At 49.8% G+C, this 20,284-nt stretch overlaps 2 protein-coding genes across 2 annotated transcripts in view; both read right to left on the bottom strand.

The window, feature by feature from the left end:
- Positions 1-47: 47 nt before the first annotated feature.
- On the bottom strand, positions 48-19,191 carry COPG1 (COPI coat complex subunit gamma 1). The gene is made up of 24 exons (XM_082059992.1): positions 19,075-19,191; positions 16,112-16,164; positions 15,390-15,470; positions 15,217-15,288; positions 14,583-14,662; positions 13,638-13,713; positions 13,404-13,496; positions 13,005-13,091; positions 12,698-12,855; positions 11,982-12,115; positions 11,201-11,268; positions 10,282-10,470; positions 9,710-9,805; positions 8,106-8,349; positions 7,644-7,719; positions 7,193-7,296; positions 6,958-7,083; positions 6,444-6,512; positions 5,999-6,141; positions 4,846-5,017; positions 3,737-3,834; positions 2,283-2,421; positions 1,193-1,291; positions 48-437 (listed from the first exon to the last, which is right to left on the bottom strand). Exons 1-24 carry the CDS (start codon positions 19,109-19,111, stop codon positions 307-309), a joined length of 2,625 nt encoding a protein of 874 aa, XP_081916118.1. The 5' UTR covers positions 19,112-19,191; the 3' UTR covers positions 48-306.
- COL7A1 (collagen type VII alpha 1 chain) overlaps positions 18,758-20,284 on the bottom strand; it is a gene marked incomplete at its 5' end in the record, with an annotated part of 36,224 nt that continues 34,697 nt past the window's right edge. The window contains one exon of the mRNA XM_082060358.1: positions 18,758-18,820. The remainder of the gene's footprint in view (positions 18,821-20,284) is intronic.

Consider the following 20,284-nt stretch of genomic DNA (forward strand, 5'->3'; position numbering starts at 1 on the left):
GGACCCGCGCCCCGAGCGCCGTTCCCGCCGGTCAGACAGACCCTGGAGAGCTGCAAGACGTTTTTATTTGAACGACATAAAAAAAGAGCAGCGAGCGGCTCATCACGGCGCCTCCGCCACCCAAACCGTCTCCCCGCAATAAAAACCTCCGGAGCGGTTGGTAAAACCTTCGTTACTTTATAGACAGAGCCCCCATAGAGCTGCGCTGCGGAGAACACCAAAGCTGCTGTAGTGAGTGTGATTCCTATTCTGAAAGAAGCGTCGCCCGCGGGGCCCCGGTGACCGGAGAGTCCCGGAGAAGGTGGTTTATCCCACAGAGGCCATAACGACGTCCACGGGCAGCTCCTCGCTGCTGCGCGCTGTCACCTGCATCGTCACCGTGTCGGTCAGGACCAGGCGGGAGCGCACCAGGAGGTCATGGCCACCCCGGAACACACCTGGAAGGGAGAGGAGGAGGAAGGAGTGAGCGGGCTGCAGGTGTTCCCCTCTTTGAGCCTAAAAATGCACAGTACTGCTTGGCCAGGGCAGGTTTCCCGTATGGGACTGGGACTCTTGCCACTGTAAAGCTCATGAAAGCAAAGTCTAAAGTAAACTTCAGCTGAGCAGAGGTCAGGCACTCTGCCAGTGACCACCAGTCACTTGTGTAAAAGCTCCAGGATCCATCCTCTTTGCTGGACAAGGATGCTTGTACTCCCCCCACAGGCTCACTCCAAACCTCAAGTTGCACCAGGGGAGGTTTAGATTGGAGATCAGGAAAAATTTATTCCCAGAAAGGGCTGTGGGGGCATTGGAACAGGCTGCCCAGGGCAGGGGTGGAGTCACCACCCCTGGAGGGGTTGAACAGACGCAGAGATGAGGTTCTCAGGGACGTGGGTTAGTGCTGGTGCTGGTTTAACGGTTGGACTTGAGCTTGAGGGTCTCTTCCAATCAAAATGATTCTAGGATTCCATGAAGACAGCAAATCCGCCCAGCTGAGCCTGTGGCTGATCCCAGCATCCCCCACACACCCTCCCTGATCCCAGCACCAGCTGCTCTGCACTTGTGGAGACAGAAACCAGGGCAGGCACAAACCTCCAACCCCTCCCTGGAGCACGGGGCCTCCATCGGAGGCTCCTGCCCCAATTTCGGACAGGCGGCTCTGTGCCACCTCCCCGAGAGCTGCTCCTCACACAGACGCCAGCCCACAGCTCACCTGCCAGGTACAGCGTGTGAGAGTTCTTGTTATCGGGCACTTTATCCGACCGCTCACAGGGCTGCATCCCCAGGAACTTCACGATATTGCTAACTGCCTCTGTGCAAGCAAAAATAAAACAGGCTCTGTGTCATAAGTATCTTAACAAGGAAGCACAAAGAGCATCTAAAGGTGACTCAAGCCCTCCCTACACATTAGGGTTCACATTTCTTGTCCTGAGGGACACATCGTGTTGGCCAGTATCATGTTTTTGGAAGCTACCACAGAAGCAAAGACAACACACACAAACCCTACCGCCACACGGCAGTTCTGTTATCTGATGCAGCAAAGGTGCAGCAGAAATAGGAAGGTGAATGAGTCAGAACGGAAGCCAGAGAGCGCAGCTGCCTGCGCACTCGCTGCACGGTCCTGACAGCCTGCTTGCTTCTGTGGGGACGGGGGCAGAATGAAGGAGACGTCTTCATCTTGACGGTCTCTTCCACCCAAAACAATTCTATGACTTTGCAGGAGACAGAGGCCTTCAGGAGGAATCTGAAAAGGCCTCAGGGAAGGTATTTCAAATCCCAAGGGGCTGTGTGAGGAAGCACAGAGATGGCTGTAGGACAAGGACACCTTTCTAAGCCATCCAAATGACCGGGTTTTTACAGGCTTCGCAAGAAAAATAAAAGGACTCTTCAATGCATGATGAAAGAGAAGAGGGCTTACACCATAAGCCTGCCCACCAACCTCACGTCTTCTGCTCTTTGCATATTTTCTTACTGGTTTTGAGAGGGAAAGTGGGAGCTGACAGCTGAACTATGGTCTGTCTGCTTGGGAGGGTAGAGTACAAGAGCAAAGCAAGATGTTCTCTTGCCTCCCACAATCCAGCCTGGTCTCCACAAGGCCCAGAACACTCATTTGGTTGTTTGAAACCTGAACTAACTTGTTATCACAGTAGCTCCACATTTAACAGCTGTGGTCAAATAGCTTGTGAAGGGTTTTGCCCCATTAACCTTTCTGTGAGAGATCTCAGCTGAGCCGGACTGTGGCTCCAGACTATGCCGGCTGGAGGGAATGTTAAGAGCTCTGCTGGGCTCACACACCCTCTTACCTTCAAGGGTTTTAATTGCAGATAAGGTAAAGGTCTCTTCCTTTTCATACTCATCACCCACTTCATCCCAGGCTGCTCCAAAGTTGGGCTTCAGAACTCGCTGGATGTGGTCAGCCACTGTTACCTCCAGGTCTTCAAGCTGGAGGTAGAAGAGGTTCAGGTGAAACATGGTTGTTCTGAACTCTGCTCTCTCCAGAGTGAGCTTTAGACTGGACTCATCAGAACAAGCCCTGCCTCTTCTGGTTTGATTGAGCAAATACCCCTTGGCTGAGCAACTGCCGAGCCTGGGAAAGCCACTGGCTGCACCATTTCCAGGGTTTCCAAAGGAGGTTCCTGTTCTGAGCACAGCCCTTGGCCTGACACACCTCAAAGCATCCAAAACAGAGGGAAAATCAAAAGCTAAAGAAATACCTGCTTGTGCTAACATAGACGCAGCATTTGCTTCCCTGGAATGCACATAAGCTTGTATTTTGCTTTTCTAGCTTATGGTTTCGTAGGCTGGTAAAGCACAATGAGACACTTGCTATCGCCTAACACTGCGTGCTGGCTTAGCTGAACCGCTGCTGTGACCACATCTATGTGAGACAGGACCAGGCTTATCCCCCCAGAGCACATATTGAAGGGCAGTCAGTGCCAGAGCCGGCTGGACACCAGCCTGCATTGATTTCAGCCGTCGCTGCAGGAAAGAATCTCCTCGTGATTCTAGTTGAAACACGTGGAAAGGTTTGTTTAAATATCACTGAACTGCGCTGCTGACTGGCGGTAAGCAGAAAGAGCAGTTAACCTTGCATGTTCCCTTGGGAAAAAACCTGCCCTGCTCCTCCCAGGAGGAGGCTGTATCCTCAGTGACTCACTGCACGGCGGTGCCTCTCATCAGATTTGTAGCAGTGACAGGTACTGCAGAGAAAACAGTCTCTGGAGCTACCAGGGCAAGTTGAGGTGGTGTCACAACATCCCTTCTTCTCCAGAGGGTAAGCACCACGCTCTGTGAGCCGCTCTCAGTTTCTTCCTTTATGGTGAAACAGTTTGCCTGGGAAGGGCAAAGGCTGGGAGAGAGGTGCTTCTGCAGCATCGGTGCTTTCACCAGCCTTGGTGCTGGGGAGGGAAAAGCTCCACCTTTCCCAGAGCAAGAACAAGGACAGCAATCTCCCTCCATCAGGCAAGCCAGTCGGCAATTCACCGTGCCACCATGAAGAGCAACTCAGGGAGAACAAAAGATATTTAGCAGCCCTCTGTCCCTGCAAACCCGACCGTGCGATTGCTGGAGCCCACAGGGCACAGCCAGGCGAACCTGGAGGACACACCATGGACGCAGCAAGAACCCCCTCTTCACGCGATGCTGCCCACACCAGCATCAGCGGTCGCATCGCTGCTCGCAGGGACCTGAGTACAGCTCACAAAAACCCTCAGAACTACAGCAGTTTCCGTGGTCAGGCACACGCCCAGCTCCTTACCACATACTCATCCTCGTAACCCTCGTCGTCCATCTCACCCGTGTTCGGGTCACAGTCCTTGACAGTGAACTTCATCATGCAGCTGAAGGTACAGGCCACTGGATGTGGAGGAGGCAAAAGCAAAGGTCCCGTTAGCACCAGATCCGCGCTCCCCTGTGGCAGAGCAGGGCCGAGAGGTTTGGGCAGCTGGGTTCTCCCTGTCACTGTGGCAGCACAGGCTTAGCAGTGACCTAGAGAGGGCTCTCCGACAGTTTCTGTCCCTCAAGGACAAGGTATTTATTTGTAATATTTGTAATATCAACACTAGCAAGCAATGATAAAGACAGACCAATGATGGTTGGACAAGGCCGTAATTCTCAGATCAAGTGCTACTACTGATGAACCCCAAGTCGTGTTGGGAATACTAACTGAACATGTCCAACGAGCGCCACGTGAAGAGGCAAGATCCTTATCTAGGGACCAGTTCATGTGCCTCCGAGATGAAACCACCTTGCACTGCAACGCGACAGCTGATCAACGCCACTCGGCTGGGAGAGGAAGCGATGATGACTCATCTCGAAGACAACGGGCACTGCTGGGTGAACAGCAGCAACACACAGAGGTGAGCAGTTCCGGAACACAAACCAGGGAGACCAAGGCACAGGGAAGGCCTGGTTCATGTTCTGGACAGTGACAAATGAGGGGATGTTCACTTCAAATAAACATCCCTGAAATTCCAGCGGTTTGTTTGAAATACCCGTTTGCTACTCAAAGCATCTGAGCACTCAGCACTTTAAAAATACCAGCCTTCCCCCGTACTCAAAGGACAGACAGGCTAAAGGACATGCTTGGGTGCATGGGAGAGGACTCAGCAAAGAGCTGAACACTCATCTGCCAGCTCTCACAGCCAAAATCAACAATCCTACAGCACAAGGGAACCAGGAGAGGAGAAGGGAGGCTTGACAGCCCCCAAACTGCAAAGAGAAATCATTCTCAGCAGCGCTCAGGGCTGCACCCACACACAGGCTATAAATATCTGACTAGGATGCCAGGTAGAATGTGTGGGGGCGAGCAACACGGTACGGTTAATTTGGGGCATGTCAGGAAAACACAGACGGCAAACTGTTTACCTGCTGTCGGATCCTCTTCAGACAGTGCCACCAGTGTGTAGCAGGTACCTGGCTGGTTGTACACCAGGGTTTTGGCAGGTACGTAGCCAATGACCTCATACCCCTCTGTCGGCTCCATCTGCACCGTGACATTCTCCAGGATCTGATCGTTCAGGGTGTTCGTGCAGTCAAACTAAACAGGGGAGGAGAGAGCGGCAACTGTTTGAAGCTGCTTGCTACAGTTCCAATAGCAGAGTCACTTCAGGCAGAGCGGTAGCATGGTGTCAACTTGCAAACCCCCAGCTCTTTGTGTTCACAGTGCACCTCACTGTCAGCCGGCAAGTCACAGGGCTCATGCGCTCCAGTTTAGTCACAAAGCAACTGTGACTAAGAACTACTAATTGAAATGCTTTGGGTGGAAAAGTAAAACCCTGCAGAGGACCACAGTGCTCCAGAAAACTTCTTTTTTAAAGAAACACCACTTAAAATGAACCAGCAGATGACCATCCCTCTGCAACCTGGGCAGGAGCACAAATTCAGCGAGGGCAGGGATGTGTCAGCTTCTGCCTGTTTAAGTTCACTAGTTAGTATGGAATCTTTTCCTCTAAATGTACTTTGTCCTTTGTCCCTGGATGGTGATTCCCAGTTTAACTCTTTGCTGTACAGCAATGTGAGTATTGTATTGTCTACATCTCACTTGATGCTACAGGGACACAGTGCCCCACAGCAAATGGGAAGATGATCCTTTGCACGGCCCAAACTAGGAATAGTTTGAGGGAGTTTCAGGAAGCTTGATGGTTTCAGCAAGCCTAAACCCGCTGATTAGACTTCATGCACTCAGATAAAGCTTCGCTCTTTTGTGCCCAAAGCACCTGAGGAAAGCACAGAGCTAAGCACAGAGCTCCCCTTGCCAACGGCTCCATGAGAGGAGCCCCATCTAGTGCCAGTCTGATTTATTTGGACTGGATGTGTAAGCATTGCTCAGCCACACACACACTCCCTAATTAATTTTTTTCCAGGGCTCTGTTGCCCTGTTTGAGAAACTAAGGACTCCTCATTGCAGTGACATGCTGTGAACAGAGATGCTTGAGCTATTTCTTCCCAGTGGAGCTTTTAACTGGTCAGAAGCTTATTTTCCAATCCCTTTTCAGCACCGCATGCCACAGCTACCTACCTGGAACACCATGTGTCTGACAAACGTGTGCTTGGTGCAACGAACCACATATTCCGTTTCCAGCTCTGTCAGGGCCACAGGCTCTGGGGAAGACTTGAAGAGCGGGCCCAGGCCCCGAAACTCTGGGATTGCCCCCAGTTGCTCTGAAACAGAGGACACAGAAACCATTGCCAGAAGCTGCTGCAGCAAGGAACTATCCCTCAAACATCAATAAACATTCACTAGGGACTTGTAAAATTAAAGGTAAAGTCATCCTTTGCCCATATCTATTGCAGTCTAGACAGAACAGGACTGCAGGCACCCCCACGCCCCAGGAGTGAATAACAGTTAAATTTGGGAGCCCATGTCACTCTCTGAAAGGAGACAGGAACACCAGGCAGGCTCGGCCAGAGGTGGCTATTTTGTTCTCACACATAGGCATAGGAGAGGCCTTGTATCTGATTACCTTGGAATATTTCTTGCCGTGTTGCTGCCACCTTCTCTGGCTGTTTGACTACAGCAACAGGGGCATTTTCTGCAGGAGAAAAAGGAAAAAAAAACACAAAAAACCCATAAAATATTTGAAGGTGAAGAGTAAGAAGTAACTAAATCAGAAAGCATATTGTCTGGAGAGAGATTTGACTGAGGAGCTCACTACTTATCTTGCTACGGACTAAACATCTGTATTTAGCTTCCTGAACACCTTTGGAACTGCAGCAGCTCCAGTGAGGATTACCAGTTACTACTGTTAGCAGTTGGACCAGTTACTACTATTAGCAGTTGGACTAAACGAAAACAATTAACATGGGAACAACCAGATCTGCTGGCCTTAGTCTTTACAGAAGATGTAATCCCAACAAATTCAAACAGGATGGAGCTCAGCAATTCCCAGCAGGCCCATTGCAGTCTACTGTCCGAGGGCTGGAGCTGCTCGGGAATTACTCAGGGTCGGGACCAGGGTTTGGGAGTCTGTTCCTCACCTGTTCTTTGCTCGACGATGGGAGCTGTTGCCAAAGGAACGGATTTCAAGTCAAAGGGTTTCTCAGAGGGCTCCAGGGTGTACTGATGCAAAGCCCTCTCCAGGCCAGGGATGGACACTGTCAAACCTGGGGACAAGAAGGGACAGGTCATTGAGACCACGGATACTTCCAGCTCTTTGTCACTTGTTAAACCAGGAAGGAGGTTCAGACTTGTTTTGAGGATCTCCTGTCTTACCATTCAGGATGTAGCCAGCATTGAGGGCTTTCTGCTTCTGCTCTAGAACATTCAGGTAGAAGGTGGCTCTGTCTCTCACTTCATTGTCATCATCCATCACACACCTGAGAAGAAAGTGTAAAGCTTGCTTCAAGGCAAGGCAGCAGAGGCCACGCAAATAAATCCAGGTGACTAAGCCGCCTTACAGGGCCAGAAAGAATATGCCATAGAAGACAACTGCCAATCTACTAGTAATTGTATTAGACAAGCAACCATCTGCCACACTTGGCTTCTCATGTCCCCTTTGGGGCACCGAATGCAGCAGCGAGCCCATCACAGGATCCCAGGTGCCCACTGCATCTTCTCAGATCCACCAGTAGAACAGACTAGACATGCATGGGGATGCTAACAAACTCTCAAGTGAACATGTTTTTTTACCCAGGACGTTGAGAAACTTTGAAGTACAACTCACCTTTTCAGTAACACCAAGATACTGGGTAACATCTCCTCATTCTGGGCTCCAAACTTGGCCAGGGCACTTACAGCACCTGTAGCACAAGCCATGAAAAAAATAATTAGAAAGCAAAGAAATCACCTAAAGTTCCCTCTGTTTCCTGACCTTGTTCAAACGCCATGTCAGAGACAGCAGCACTAGTGCAAAGCATTACTGTGACCAGAAAGAGGCAGGTGTATTCCACTGAAGTGCCCACAAACCTCCTCTGTCTAGTTTCAGAGTTGCTGCCTCTCCCTCCCCATTCATCAGTTGCAGGTCACCTCTTCTACCAACACCACTGCAGGATCTTTGCTGGGTAAAAAGATCCGCTCAGGCCTAGAGCGAATCGCAGTCCTCAAAAACAGAGGTGTTCATATATTTCCTATATATCCCCTTGCAGATCTGTCACAGGACAGACAGCTTTCCAGGTCTGCCTCTTACCTGCCCGGACTTCTTCGTGCTCCAGGACAACCCTGTTGTAGATGAAGCGAATGTATTTGGAGGGGTTGTTGGTTTTGGGCCCTTCCTGCCCCAAGAGGTGGAGGATCCGAGTGGCCAACACGGTGAACTCGCAGTCCTCGATGAATTCGCAGAGGTGGGACAGGCCTGTCTCTTTGCTCTCTGAGTTCTCCTCAATGATGCTGATGATGCAGTCCACGATGGCTCGCTTGTACTCAAAGCCGCCCTAAGGAGCAAAAGGAAAATCAGCTGGAAATCCCAAAGTATTTTAGAGACTTTGAACTGGTCAGACAGGAAAGAACTTCCTTCAAAAAGGTCACTGACACTCAGTGCTTTTAATCTGTGTTTGAAAGGAGAAGGGCAGTAATGCTGCCCCCACTTTTGACTCTCTTTACACCCTTTAGAATGGCTGCAGTGAAAAAAAAAAACCCAAAACCAACAAGTACTAAAGAGGGTAAAAGAATCCATCTGCCTGAAAGGTTTATATCCCTTTCAAAATCCTCTGCTGCTAGAATTAATGCATAAAAACAGCCATATGGGAGGAGAAAAAACCCAACCCTTTCTCCTTTAGCACCAGACATCTGAGGATGAATCACAAGAGAAATATGTTCAGGATGATATCTGCCACAGCAGGACCCAGCAAACAGCCCCTGAGAGTGGGAAGACAGGCAGTCAATAACTCCCTGGGCACTGCCCATCACCTGCCGTGCTGTTAATGCTGCATTATCTTCAGACATTATTTACCAGCGTCCTCAATACACAGCAGGGGATTAAACTGCACACTATCCTCTGCCAACTACATGCGCAGTGCTGGGCATCTGGGAGATCTTTCTGAAGCTACTTTGGATTAAAAAAAAGTGCTGTAAAAACAGAATGGTTTGAGCTACAAAACCACGTTCAAAATGATACCATCCACCCACAGAAAATCTGGGAGAGGAGAATGGTCCGTTTTTCACAGGAGCAAAATGAGAGGCTCTGGTTTGTTCCCAAACGGGAGGCTGTAATTGGCAGAAAGTGAGGTCAGAGCAAGCAGTGGTGCCAGCTGTGTTGCAGGCGCGTTAGTTCATTTAGAAACGGCCTCAGCAAACCTCTGTAAAGCTGTCTTTCTGCAATTCTATGTCTGACTGAATGCAGAGAATGGATATAGGTACTCGTGATCCCTTCACTGCCACAGCACAGAGAACAGAACAAAAGTGGTCCTGTGTCATCAATAAATAGGTTGTTACCAAATCTTTGTGCACAAGACAAAACTTCTTGGAATTTGCTGTCAAAGTACAAAAGAAAGCTGGTTCAAACGTGAAACACACATGGACTGCCAACAGATCTGCTGCTGCCTGCAATTGCTTTGAGAGTTAATAAACCCCCAGAAAAATCAAATAATGAAAACCACGTTAAAAATATGCCTGGCAGCACACGTATAACTATTGTGCACAGCTGGCCATTTCTGCCACTTAGAATGCAAACATTTTAGACAGAGGCTCTTACCGTGTTACCAGTAAAAGCTTGACTCTCTCAGGGGCCACTGTGCAGCCCCGCAGTTCACACACACAAACAAGGAACACAAAGTAGTTGTTCTGCCAACTTACCTCTTCCCGAAGCATAGTGAAGAGAAAGTTCATAAGGACGGCATGTTTGCGGGGGTACTTCTGACACAGCGCGTTGATGGCCTGCACCACTACAACCTGGAGGAAAAGTGGGGGCAAGTAAAAAAGGATTCTGTCTCAGCAGGCAGGAAAAAAAGAAAAGTTGAAATGTGTCAATTTTGTGCTGGTCCCTAGTCTGGAAACCATGGTTTTAATTTTGGTTATCCAACAAACGCAGTTCCGAGAGGTACAATCCTAGGAACTGGTGGAGATTGATCTTCATGCACTCACCAGCCTCTAGCAAAAGCCCACATTCAGTGGAAAGAAGAAAAAGAGATTTAATTCTCAAATGGCTTCTCCCCAGATGAGAGCATGTGGCTTCAGAGCTGGATGCTGTATGACTGAGGTATGGCTTAGGCCAATAGCCTCATATTCTTTCTCTTCCATACAAATGTGCTGCAGCCAAGCTGCTGGAAGTGGCTCCTTGCAGTTTTCAGAGTGTACACACAAACATGGACAAAGACCACGGGGTTTCTTCAGGAACTTGGATGTTCCTCCTTCTCCCACTTCCTTACCTTGAACTCATCTGAGATTTCAGACATGAAAGAGGAGATCTGCTTCATAAGCCGGTCGATGCTGCTCTCGCTGCCAGTTTTCAGCAGTGTGGTGATGGCCAGCGTGGCTATGCTGCGGTTGGAGTCTGTCACGAGGTTCTCCAGGTCTAGATTGCAGGCAGTCACAGCAGATGGGTGCTTCATGGCCACCTAGAGCAGAGAAGAAATATACAAAATAGACTCAGCTGGCAAAAAACACTAAGTCTCTATAAGCTCTCACTCCTTCATATAAAAATAAATGGGTACACAAGGGTCATCTTAGACAAACAACTCATCTGAGGTTAAAGTAACAAGCTCCTTCTTCCACAGAATTGCATTTCTTGCTGGAAGGGAAGCAGCAGTAATAAACAATCTTTTACTATTTTTAACTCTCTTGTTCTCCTCCATATGTTAAGGTTCAGATTGTGCAAAGCAAGCTATGAATTCCCACCAAAATATTCATTAAGCCTAGCTGTGCAGAACAGCTTTGTGGGGGAAGTACAGCACTGCCATTGTCCTTTTTTTTTTTTCCAGAGTAGACAAGGTAAAGGGAAAAGCTGGAGGAAAGACTGCCATGGAGCAGGCAAGCAGCAGCGTCAGGGCTTGATCCCTGTTTTACAAGGAGCTCCTTCACCACGGGAAGCTCAGGAGGAAAAGCAGTAACTCATAAAATGAGTGAGACTCTTACAGAGACCTGTGAACACAACTGCTTTTTCCCCCCTTCTGTAAACTGCTTTTTGAGGTTTTATTCCACACAGAAACCAATGAAATGTAATGTTGAAGCCGAGGGCAGAGGTTATTCACACAAAATAATCACATAATCTGGCTGCCTTTCTCTTCTGCAGCCTGCGCCTTCCCGCACGTGAGAAAATATTGCAGCTCCCAAGAGACCAGCTCCTACCTTGTTGAGGGTCCGGACAGCTGCATATCTCAGAGCTGCTTTTGGGGAGCTGCAGAACAGCTGCAAAACTGCACAGAGGGAAAACCAACAAAGGTAGACATTTAGGTAATCTATTACGGAGAAACTTTTCATCCTTAAAGCAAGAACTTCAATGAAGAGAGAGCTGCAAGCACAAGAAAGCTAGAGGCATGCTTAAGAAGCAACTGTGAATTTACCAGCTCCCTTCTTCACCCCCTTTGCCACACATCCCTGCTGACAAGTAGCTTTTATGCACCTCCCTCTTCTTCTTCTTCTATCCTTTGCTCCTCTTGAAAGCCAATGTCACCACCTTGTCATCTTTCCTTTCAGTCAATTTGAACAGTTGTTCTCCATTTCTGTGCAAGCCCATGAAGGGCACTCTCCCTGCACAGCCCCCAACCTGCCAGCAGTCCCAGCTCAGGACAATCTCTGTACTGGACTGAGCTGGGAAGGTAGGACCTCAACACCCTGGCTTTTGCTATTACACTCAGTCTAAAGTGGGGAGATTTATCAGAATTCAGCCCCATTTAACAGGAAAAAAAAGACCTCTCCAGTAACCCACACTTGAACACAAGTGGCAAACACCTTGACAGGAGCAAAGCTATTCACACGCACCACAGGCTCACAGCAGCATAAAGCAGCAAAGGGTATGGCGCATAACAAGCCTGAAACTACACAAGGTTCTCATTTCTTGGGGTCATCAGCTGGTGTCACCACCGCAGGCCCGTAACCCCCTCACCATCGCCACCAGCATCAGGTTTACCCGAGACAGCCGGAGCCAGCTCCTTGGCAGTGCAGTTGGGCAGGTTCACGATGGCAGACGCAGCTTCGTAAACCACCATCTCGTGCTTGTTTCTTAGGCAGCTCTCAATGAAATCAAACAGGGGGCTATCACGGCTAAAGGACAAAAAAACCCCACAGCAATGAGTTAAAACAAAGGTGCCAACAGAAATGAAGAATCCAGCAGTAGAAATAGGCAAGTCCCAAAGCCCGTGGAAAGTTAAAAGCAGCCATAAATCAAGTGTGCCCAGATTTTATAGTGGTCATTATGCAGTAATTCCAGCACACTTGGGCTGGATGTCAGGCTGCCTCCTGAGAAGACACCCTCTGCTTTATGGGCTAAAGGGCATCTCAGCCCTCACACACCAAAGTCTTATCCACCTGGAAGCTGCAGTGCATACATGACGGCCAAATAATTACAGAAGACAGAGTAAATGAAAAGGAATATCTCAAGAAAGAACAGCCATGCAAAGCAAGCAAGAGAAACAAGAAAGTATTCGATGTGCAAGCACGTAGACAAAACTCACAGATGCCCTTCGGTAACACCATGAAAGCATCCTGCATTTTCTCTGCTGCCTTTTAATCAACAATAAGAGGGCAGAAGCTGCATGCCCTCGTGATATGAAAAGTGAGCCTGCAAGAGGTGATGGAACCAGGGCCTGAGGAAATCCCTGCAGCAGGGCAAAGGAGCTCCCTCACCTGCCAGCCTCTTCCTCCAGCAGCTTGCTGGCTACTCGAATCATCATGCAGTAAGCGAACGGTGACTTGAGGTTGTGGCGTGTGAACTTGCTGAGCATCTTGTTGACGGCCAGGCGGTCATTCTTCCGCACATGGTAGAGTAAGCCCAGAGCATGATACTGTGCAGGGAAAGAGGTCGTCACAAACCTGCGGTGTGTTTTTTCTGCTATTATCCCCTCTGTTGCACAGAAGTGCCTGGCTGAGCTCTGGTAGTTTGCTCCACTCCCGGCTCAGCAGCTACTCCCTGTGTTGGCGGTGGGTTTCCTACCTGCACCATTATATTGTCACTGGAAGCTGCCTCCTGAGCCTCATTTACCCAACGTTTCACCACATCAAAACTGGTCTTGAGCAGGTGCTGGGGGAGAGACAAAGCCATAGACAACCCATGAGAGAAGCATGAAGGAAGATTTGCAAATCATAGCTCATATTAAGAAGCAGTGAGCTTTCCCCATGACAGCGCTGGCTGCAACAATTCATAGAAGAGCATGCAGAGACCTGGCCATGACGGATGTGGCCTCAAGAGGTCGATCATACCCCACAAAGTCAGCACCAGTGCATCAGTTCACAAAGAATGAAACCCTGGCACTCCCAAGACGTCCAATCCCACCACTGGTGACCGCTTCCCAGCTTGACTGTCCCTCAGGCCCACTCTGCAGGGAGGACATACCAAAGAGGATACCAGAGCAGAGCTGGATACACTTGGCACTTTGTCAACAATCGCCTGCTTCATGTAGCGCTCAATGGCCTGCAACATGGTGCTCTGCAGGGACAGGGAAACAACGGCTGATACAGAAAAGCCGTGAGTGTGGAAGGGGAGGATGCAAAAGCATGAAAAGCAGAGGGGGTGAAGTAGGGAAAGGTGAAGGGCATAGGGCTGCCCCAAGGGAAAAGCAGCACTTACATCCGTGATTTGGCAGAGCGCTCTCACAGCAGGGCCTCGGTAATTGTCATCTTTCCCAGTCATGTCTTTGGTCAAGCTGGTTGAAAACAGGAAGCTCTCAATGCTGCATTCCTGAGCCAGCAGCTCTCAGGTGCATGCACAGCGCACACAGAGCAGCACGATCACCCCTGAATACCCAGCAGGCAAGCACAGGGCTCAGGTAAGTCCCAAGGAAAAGATCAGCACTCGGGTTCCAAGCCTATCAGCAGGCTGTCTGAGCTCCTGAGCACCATGGGGGGCTGGAGAGCACACACGCACCCCTGAGCCATTTGTATTCATCACTGAAGGCTCATTCCTGCCCTTTGCCCAGGATCCTGGGCAGTGCGAGACCATCTATGAGGTGACAGGAGTTCATCACATCGCAGTACTTGGGACTGGCTTCTGCCTGCGGCACTGCCTTGGCCGTCGGCAGACCTGGACCCTCATGCTCTCGTCTCCTGATGTGGCATTGGCCTTTCAGCGGGGTGAGCAGTGATTCAGGAATGACAGTGGGAATTTTGTTCCCTGGCGACGTCTCATCCCGTGCTGCTACAGGAGCAGTAAATCCCTGCTTCCCTGTTGAAAGCCTTAGGATTTATGCCAGAAACCTTCAAAAAGCTTCAAGGCATTCAGATGGGAAAGCAGGAATTAATGAAACCAGCAGGGGAAAAAACAGGAGTGCTGCCATATCAGGTATCCAAAAGAGACAATCCAAACACCCATAGGATATGGGGACATGGCACATTTCACATACGTCACTAAGAGTTCAGTCTGCATTTTAATGGCTTCTTTTAAAGGAAAAGTTTTTCCTCACCAAGAGCATTCCCTATCCCCACCCTGCATAGGGACTACAGGTATCTCCAAAAGGCTGGATGGGCATTACTGGAGGACACAGGAAGATAACAGTAAAAAAGTGAAGTGACTGACCTGCTAGTAACAATGATTACATCTTCTGCGATAGAAGACATCTCTTTGATAGTCAGGTAACACATCCTCCGAAGAGTTGGCTGACAAGAGAAGCCACTTGTCATTCATAGGAACAAGGAGAAAAGCTTGAAAACATTTGCTGATGGCACACTGTTACTTCAAAAGCAAGAAAACAATTTATATTCCTGAGTCTGGGGATTCCTACACTGGTCTCACGCCTTGTGGTTTGGGGGACAACTAGCGATGGTACTACTGCTGTGGGTGGGTGGTAATTCTGGGTCTCCTCCAGGACACACAGTTGCTGACTCTCAGCAGGAAGCAGGATCTGCTAATGCCAGGCAGAAAGTAACATGTATTCTAGGTGATTATATGCTCAATCTGTACCTCACACAATCTCAGGAGCTAAACACCAATTCAGAGGGAGGACTCTCCATCTCAAGAACAGAGAATGCTTCAGTCAGGCTGCTACAAGGTCTGGGAAGCTTATCTCTGTTTCTAAATTTTCATCCTACTCTTCCCACTCCAGGCAGGACAGAAAAGCTGATTCTATAAAAAGGCACATCTCAAGGCTGAAAAAGACACTGACAATTTGTCCCATCAGATAAACACAGCAGAAAACAACAAGCAGACTTACATCATTGGACTGAAATAGCTTGGTCATAGCAAAGAAGGCTTCGGTAGCTTCCACAGCACCAAGGTGCTCCCCCTAGAAAATGTTTGGAAAGAAGGAAATAAATCCCAGCTACCACAGCCAGCTTTGGGCCTGCTGCAAGTCTCTCTGTATAGGTGTCATTTTCTCTTCCTTACCTGATTTATGAGATACAGGATCTTGGTGAGGATGTGAGCACATTTTCGCGGGTTTATGGGAGTCTCATTAAACACCCGTGCCTGGAAACAAAGCACACACAAGGTTGCTGACACCAATACCCCCTCACAAATGCCATCCTGTCTGGTCTTGGCCACCGATACAAACAAGACGTTGTGAGAAAGGCACAGCAAGTTCCTTAGTGGCTTTGGATCAGATTCCCCCTCGATTCCTTTTAAACATGGAACCCTTTAAACAGCTGGTTCTATAGTCTTATCCTGGGACTGCCAATCCAAGTGCAGTTAAGATTTAAAGGCCAAATTCTCATCACACTTTCACCCACACAAGTCTGGATTGTGTGTTAGCTAAAACACCACCCTTCTGCCAGATGTATGCGGGCTCTGCGAGGCTAATGGGAGCCAACACCATTTACAACATTGCAAGCAAACAGATAACGCTGAAACAACACAGTCTGGGGATCATTTCTCTGATGTTGAACAGAAATGCATTTTTTTCAGAGCAAATTCATCAACTATTCAATAACCTCTCACACCCTGCTCATTAACTTTGTCATCTACAAGACATTCAGGTTGTTCAAGGCAAATGTTCCAGCCTTCCTTGTTTAGGCTGAGATTTCCCAGGTAACTTTATTCATTTTATTGCTATTTATAGTTCACAGTCTAGACAGAAAGGGGTACACAAAGGAGAGCATCTGAGAATTTACCTCTTGCAAGACTGCACTCTTCTCCAGGTGCTGGAATGGGTTGGAACCCCCACCTGCAAAAAAAAAGAGAGTAAAAGTCTTTCCAGGGATAATGCTATGGAAAAGCAGCTTTCTAAACATGCCCATACTTTAAAACCAGACCGAGCATTTTGGGGTAACTTTTTCACAAAAACCAAGCAACCAGAACTCCCTCTTTAAGCTATATTAATTGGATGTCTTCATAGCAACTAGGGAAGGCAGAGCAGACAGGACATTCTTTGATTTGTCATCCCCCCCAAGAAGTAACGAGCCGTGAGCCAAGGTGGACTGATTAGCTGTAAAGTAACTGTGCTCCACCGTTATCCCCACAGAGCTATTTCCAGTCCCTGGGCTGGGAGCTTGCTGACAGTCAGAGCATCAATAAGACAGGCCTAGAAACAAAAGCTCAGACAAAAAGAGGCATCGCTTGCCAGACTGGCGAGTCAAGAGTGCTTCATCCCTCCCTTATAAACCAATCAGGAATCCACCAGTAAGGGATTTTTGTCTCTATCACTAATTAAGAGAACAAGACAGCAGACCAGAGAGCCTGGACACAGAGTAACTTTCATTGTTCCACTTAATAAAATAAATTATATTAAATAATTTAAAGCCTCACCAATTAAGGATTAAATAATCAAAGGGAAAAGCACTATCATTCTGCACAGTCTCTGTTAGCTCGCCTCCTAAGCATTTGTGAGCTGCAGCTTTTCAAAAGCTGCCAGTTATTGATAAGCAGGTTTTAATTAGTACCTATGTTCAGCCTGGCCCTGGGACAAAACACAGCCATTTCCAGCACTGTGGCAATGTTTAACAAGCCTGATCTGCTGGAAAGCACAACTCCTGATCCCAGCTCTGAGCTGGGCCTAAAGCATCCTACACTGGCATCAGGAGCCCTTACCCGAGTAAATCTTAAACTTAAAGGCAAACACATCTGCATGCTGGCTCCTTCCCAGGCCATAAAGTGCCCTCCTCTGGCACAGGAGAAGTTTGCAAATGCAGTAGGTGGCCAAACAAAGCACAGACACTTCTGTGGGGTTGGGGAGAGAAAAAAACATAGGGAAAGGACAAAAACAACGTCTCTAGTATGACTATGAGCCACTTCTAGTATGAGCACATGAATAACACCTCAGCAGCGCAGTATTTCCTGTGGCCCAGCACATCTACAATCCCTAAATCACAGCGTGGCCTCTTCATTCTTCATAGCACGAAGGATCGTGAAATATATTGCACGTGAGGTCTTGGTCCTCAGAGAACCATGTGTTAAAGTATTTTTTCATCAGAGGAGAAAGTGACATGGAAAAGACAGAGGCTGCGTTCAGAATGTACTGGATGACTAACAACAATTTGGACTGATTTTCAGACAAATACGTCACTGACCAAGCAAGGATCTCAGAACAATGCTATGTCCAAAATAACATCTAAAAGTGCATTTCTTAGAACCAGTGGAAGCAGCTCATCATCCAGGACTACCTAAACCATCCATGAAAATTAAAGAAACAGAAAGCAATTAAGCAGACACACTCATCTTGACAAGAAGACTCTGCAGTTTGTCTTCACCTGGGAAGAATGGATATAAAACGCCTGTGAATTCAGGGGTGATGCTCCACCTAAGACCAAGGACAACAAGCACCGAGGCTACACATTTTGGACGCACAATTCACAGGAGAAAGGCAGGTACAGTAAATCCTAGGAATCTTCATTCGAAACAGAAGCAATAGCACGAGAAGTAAAGGCAAAAGCGAAGAAAAAAATGTTGAGGAGCGTGCAAACAGCAGTGCCAGGAAGGAGAGCCCTGCAAGCTCTCAGTATGAACAAAATCAACAAGATTTGTCACTATAATAGAAGGAAGTACCTCTCCTGCCAGCCTGGGCCACAGGTAATGCAATACCTTTAAACGGGCAGCAGGTGCAAATGAAGAATAGCCCCAAAAATGAAAGCCAAGAGCGATTCCCCTCCAACAGCTGCCTCACTAGGTTCTCTGCTTATCCAGAGGTCACTGGAGGCTTTGGACAAGGGAAACAAGGGAAAGTGTTTAATGCACGCTACAATAAAAAGCAAGCACAGTCACACAGAACAATCACTAAGATTTATGCTGAATCAATTTCCTTCAGGACACGCTGATTTGTTATGCAGAACAAGCTGCATAGAAAGTGTCATATGAAAAAGATGGTGCGAGGCACAACCATGAAAGTAAACGCTGCCGTATCTGGCCTCAACTCCACCTGAATTACACACCACATAAAATACCAACCTCTTCCTTACTACTTGGGCCTAAAGTTTTGAAAGGTCAAGCAATCATAGAATCATAGAACAGTTTGGGTTGGAAGGAACCTTCAAAACAGACCATGTGTGTTGGAAAAAAAGCATTGGAAACTACAAATTGTCTTCTACACTGCTTAATCACCTAGACTAAGAGTTGGACAACTGTGAACAGGGCCAATGTGCTCAATATTTAGACTTGAACTCCGCACCAGCAGCAGTAACATCACAGAATCATTTTGGTTGGAAAAGCCCCTCAAGATCAGAGTCCAACTGTTCCCCACCCCTGGCACTACCCCACATCCCTGAGACCCTCAAGTCCACGTCTGCTCAACCCTCCAGGGATGGTGACTCCAGCACTGCCCTGGGCAGCCTGTTCCAATGCCCCACAGCCCTTTGGGGAAGAAATTGTTCCCCACATCCAACCTCAACCTCCCCTGGCGCAACTTGGGGCCGTTTCCTCTCATCCTATCACTTGTTACTCGGGAGAAGAGCCCGACCCCGAGGAGCAGGAGGGCAGCAGGCTGCCCTAGTGCTTCCAGGGTGCTCCTCCCCGGGCACACCGGCCGCGCTGGCACCGAGTGTCCCCTCACGGCTGCCGCCCTCACCCGGCCCCGGCGGGGTCTCCCCTCACAGCGCTCCCCGGTCTCCCCCCCCCGGCCCGGATCCCCCGCCCTTCCCCTCACCCGACTCCTCGTCCTTCTTGTCGAACTTCTTCAGCATGGTGCTGCCCAGCGGCCCCTGGCTGAGGCCCGTCCCGGTCCCCTTCCCGCTGCCGGTGTCGCCTCCGGCCCCTTCCCGCCCCGCCCTTTCCTGCCAGCCTGTCACTGCCGTCGTCGCCAGCCGCACTGCGCAGGCGCGCCCCCCCCCCGACGTGGCGCAGAGCGATGACTGACAGGGGAGAGGGCGGGACCGAGCAGGAAGGGCTCGGTCTGATTGGCGGGGGGCGGGGCTAGAAAGGGGTCTGGGTTTGGGGCAGCGCTTGAACGGGGCACACTGGGGGCACTGGGATGGAGGGGATACGCTGGATATGGGGGGACACACTGGTATCAGGGGACACACGGGAGGAGACACAGCATGGCGGGGGCGGGGGGCACACTGGGACTGGGAGGGGGCACTGGGATCACAGGAGGGGGACACTGGGCAGGAGGACACCCGGGGGGCAGGAAGGGGAAGGGCAGAGTGGGTCACCGGGGAGCTCGGGGGACACCAGGGGCAGCCAGAGCGGCGAGGGCACAGTGGGACACAGGGGGCGATGGGGCAGGACATGGGGAGGGTGAGATGCAGGCAGGGGTTCAGTGCCCCTAGGACGAGGGGGGCAGCGGGGGTTAACCCCTCTTAGGGACAGGTGGTTGTCACCCAGACTGCCTGCCCTGCAGTGTCCTCATTGGGATGCACCGTCACCAGCAGCTCCTCTCGTGCCCCGTGTCCCCACTGCCACCACCTGCCGTCCCGCACCCACAAACCCCCAGCCCCATGGCACCCACCCGCTGCAGTGGGGCGTCCCCGGGATCCAGCGCTGCCCGGGCATCGCTTGAGCTCTGGGGACAGTGGGGAAGGCAAAGGACCTGTCACCCACCTTCCCATCTCACCCAACCCACCCGCCTGCTGGCACATCCCTTCACCAGCTGCTGAAATACAACCCCCCGCGTGGGGCAAGGGGTCCCCCCAATGGCTCCTGCCCCCTTCCCAGCACCAGCACCTGCTCGGGGGCTGCACTCACCCTGCACCAGGAGCTCCTCAAACAGCATGGCTGGGTCCCCCACGGTGGGTGTCCCCCAGCCTCTGCCTCACTTCCCACTGCCCTGTACTTTGCACAGGGCGGCCACGCTCTGCTCCGCGCTGCTCTTATCTCCTGGCCTCGCCGAAAACACCAGCTGCGGCAGCTTAATGCAA

This window comes from Streptopelia decaocto (assembly GCF_964273445.1).
Source record: "Streptopelia decaocto genome assembly, chromosome: 8".
Classification (NCBI taxonomy): domain Eukaryota; kingdom Metazoa; phylum Chordata; class Aves; order Columbiformes; family Columbidae; genus Streptopelia; species Streptopelia decaocto.

Bases quoted from the DNA above. Each gene is read 5' to 3' on its own strand.
- COPG1 (XM_082059992.1), bottom strand. From the start codon at position 19,111: ATGCTGAAGAAGTTCGACAAGAAGGACGAGGAGTCGG. The intron at 15,471-16,111 runs GTAAATTCTCAG...CTTTGTTTCCAG, and splicing joins AGAGTGCAGTCTTGCAAGAG to GCACGGGTGTTTAATGAGAC. The intron at 1,292-2,282 runs GTAAGAGGGTGT...TTGCTTGCACAG, and splicing joins TGCAATTAAAACCCTTGAAG to AGGCAGTTAGCAATATCGTG.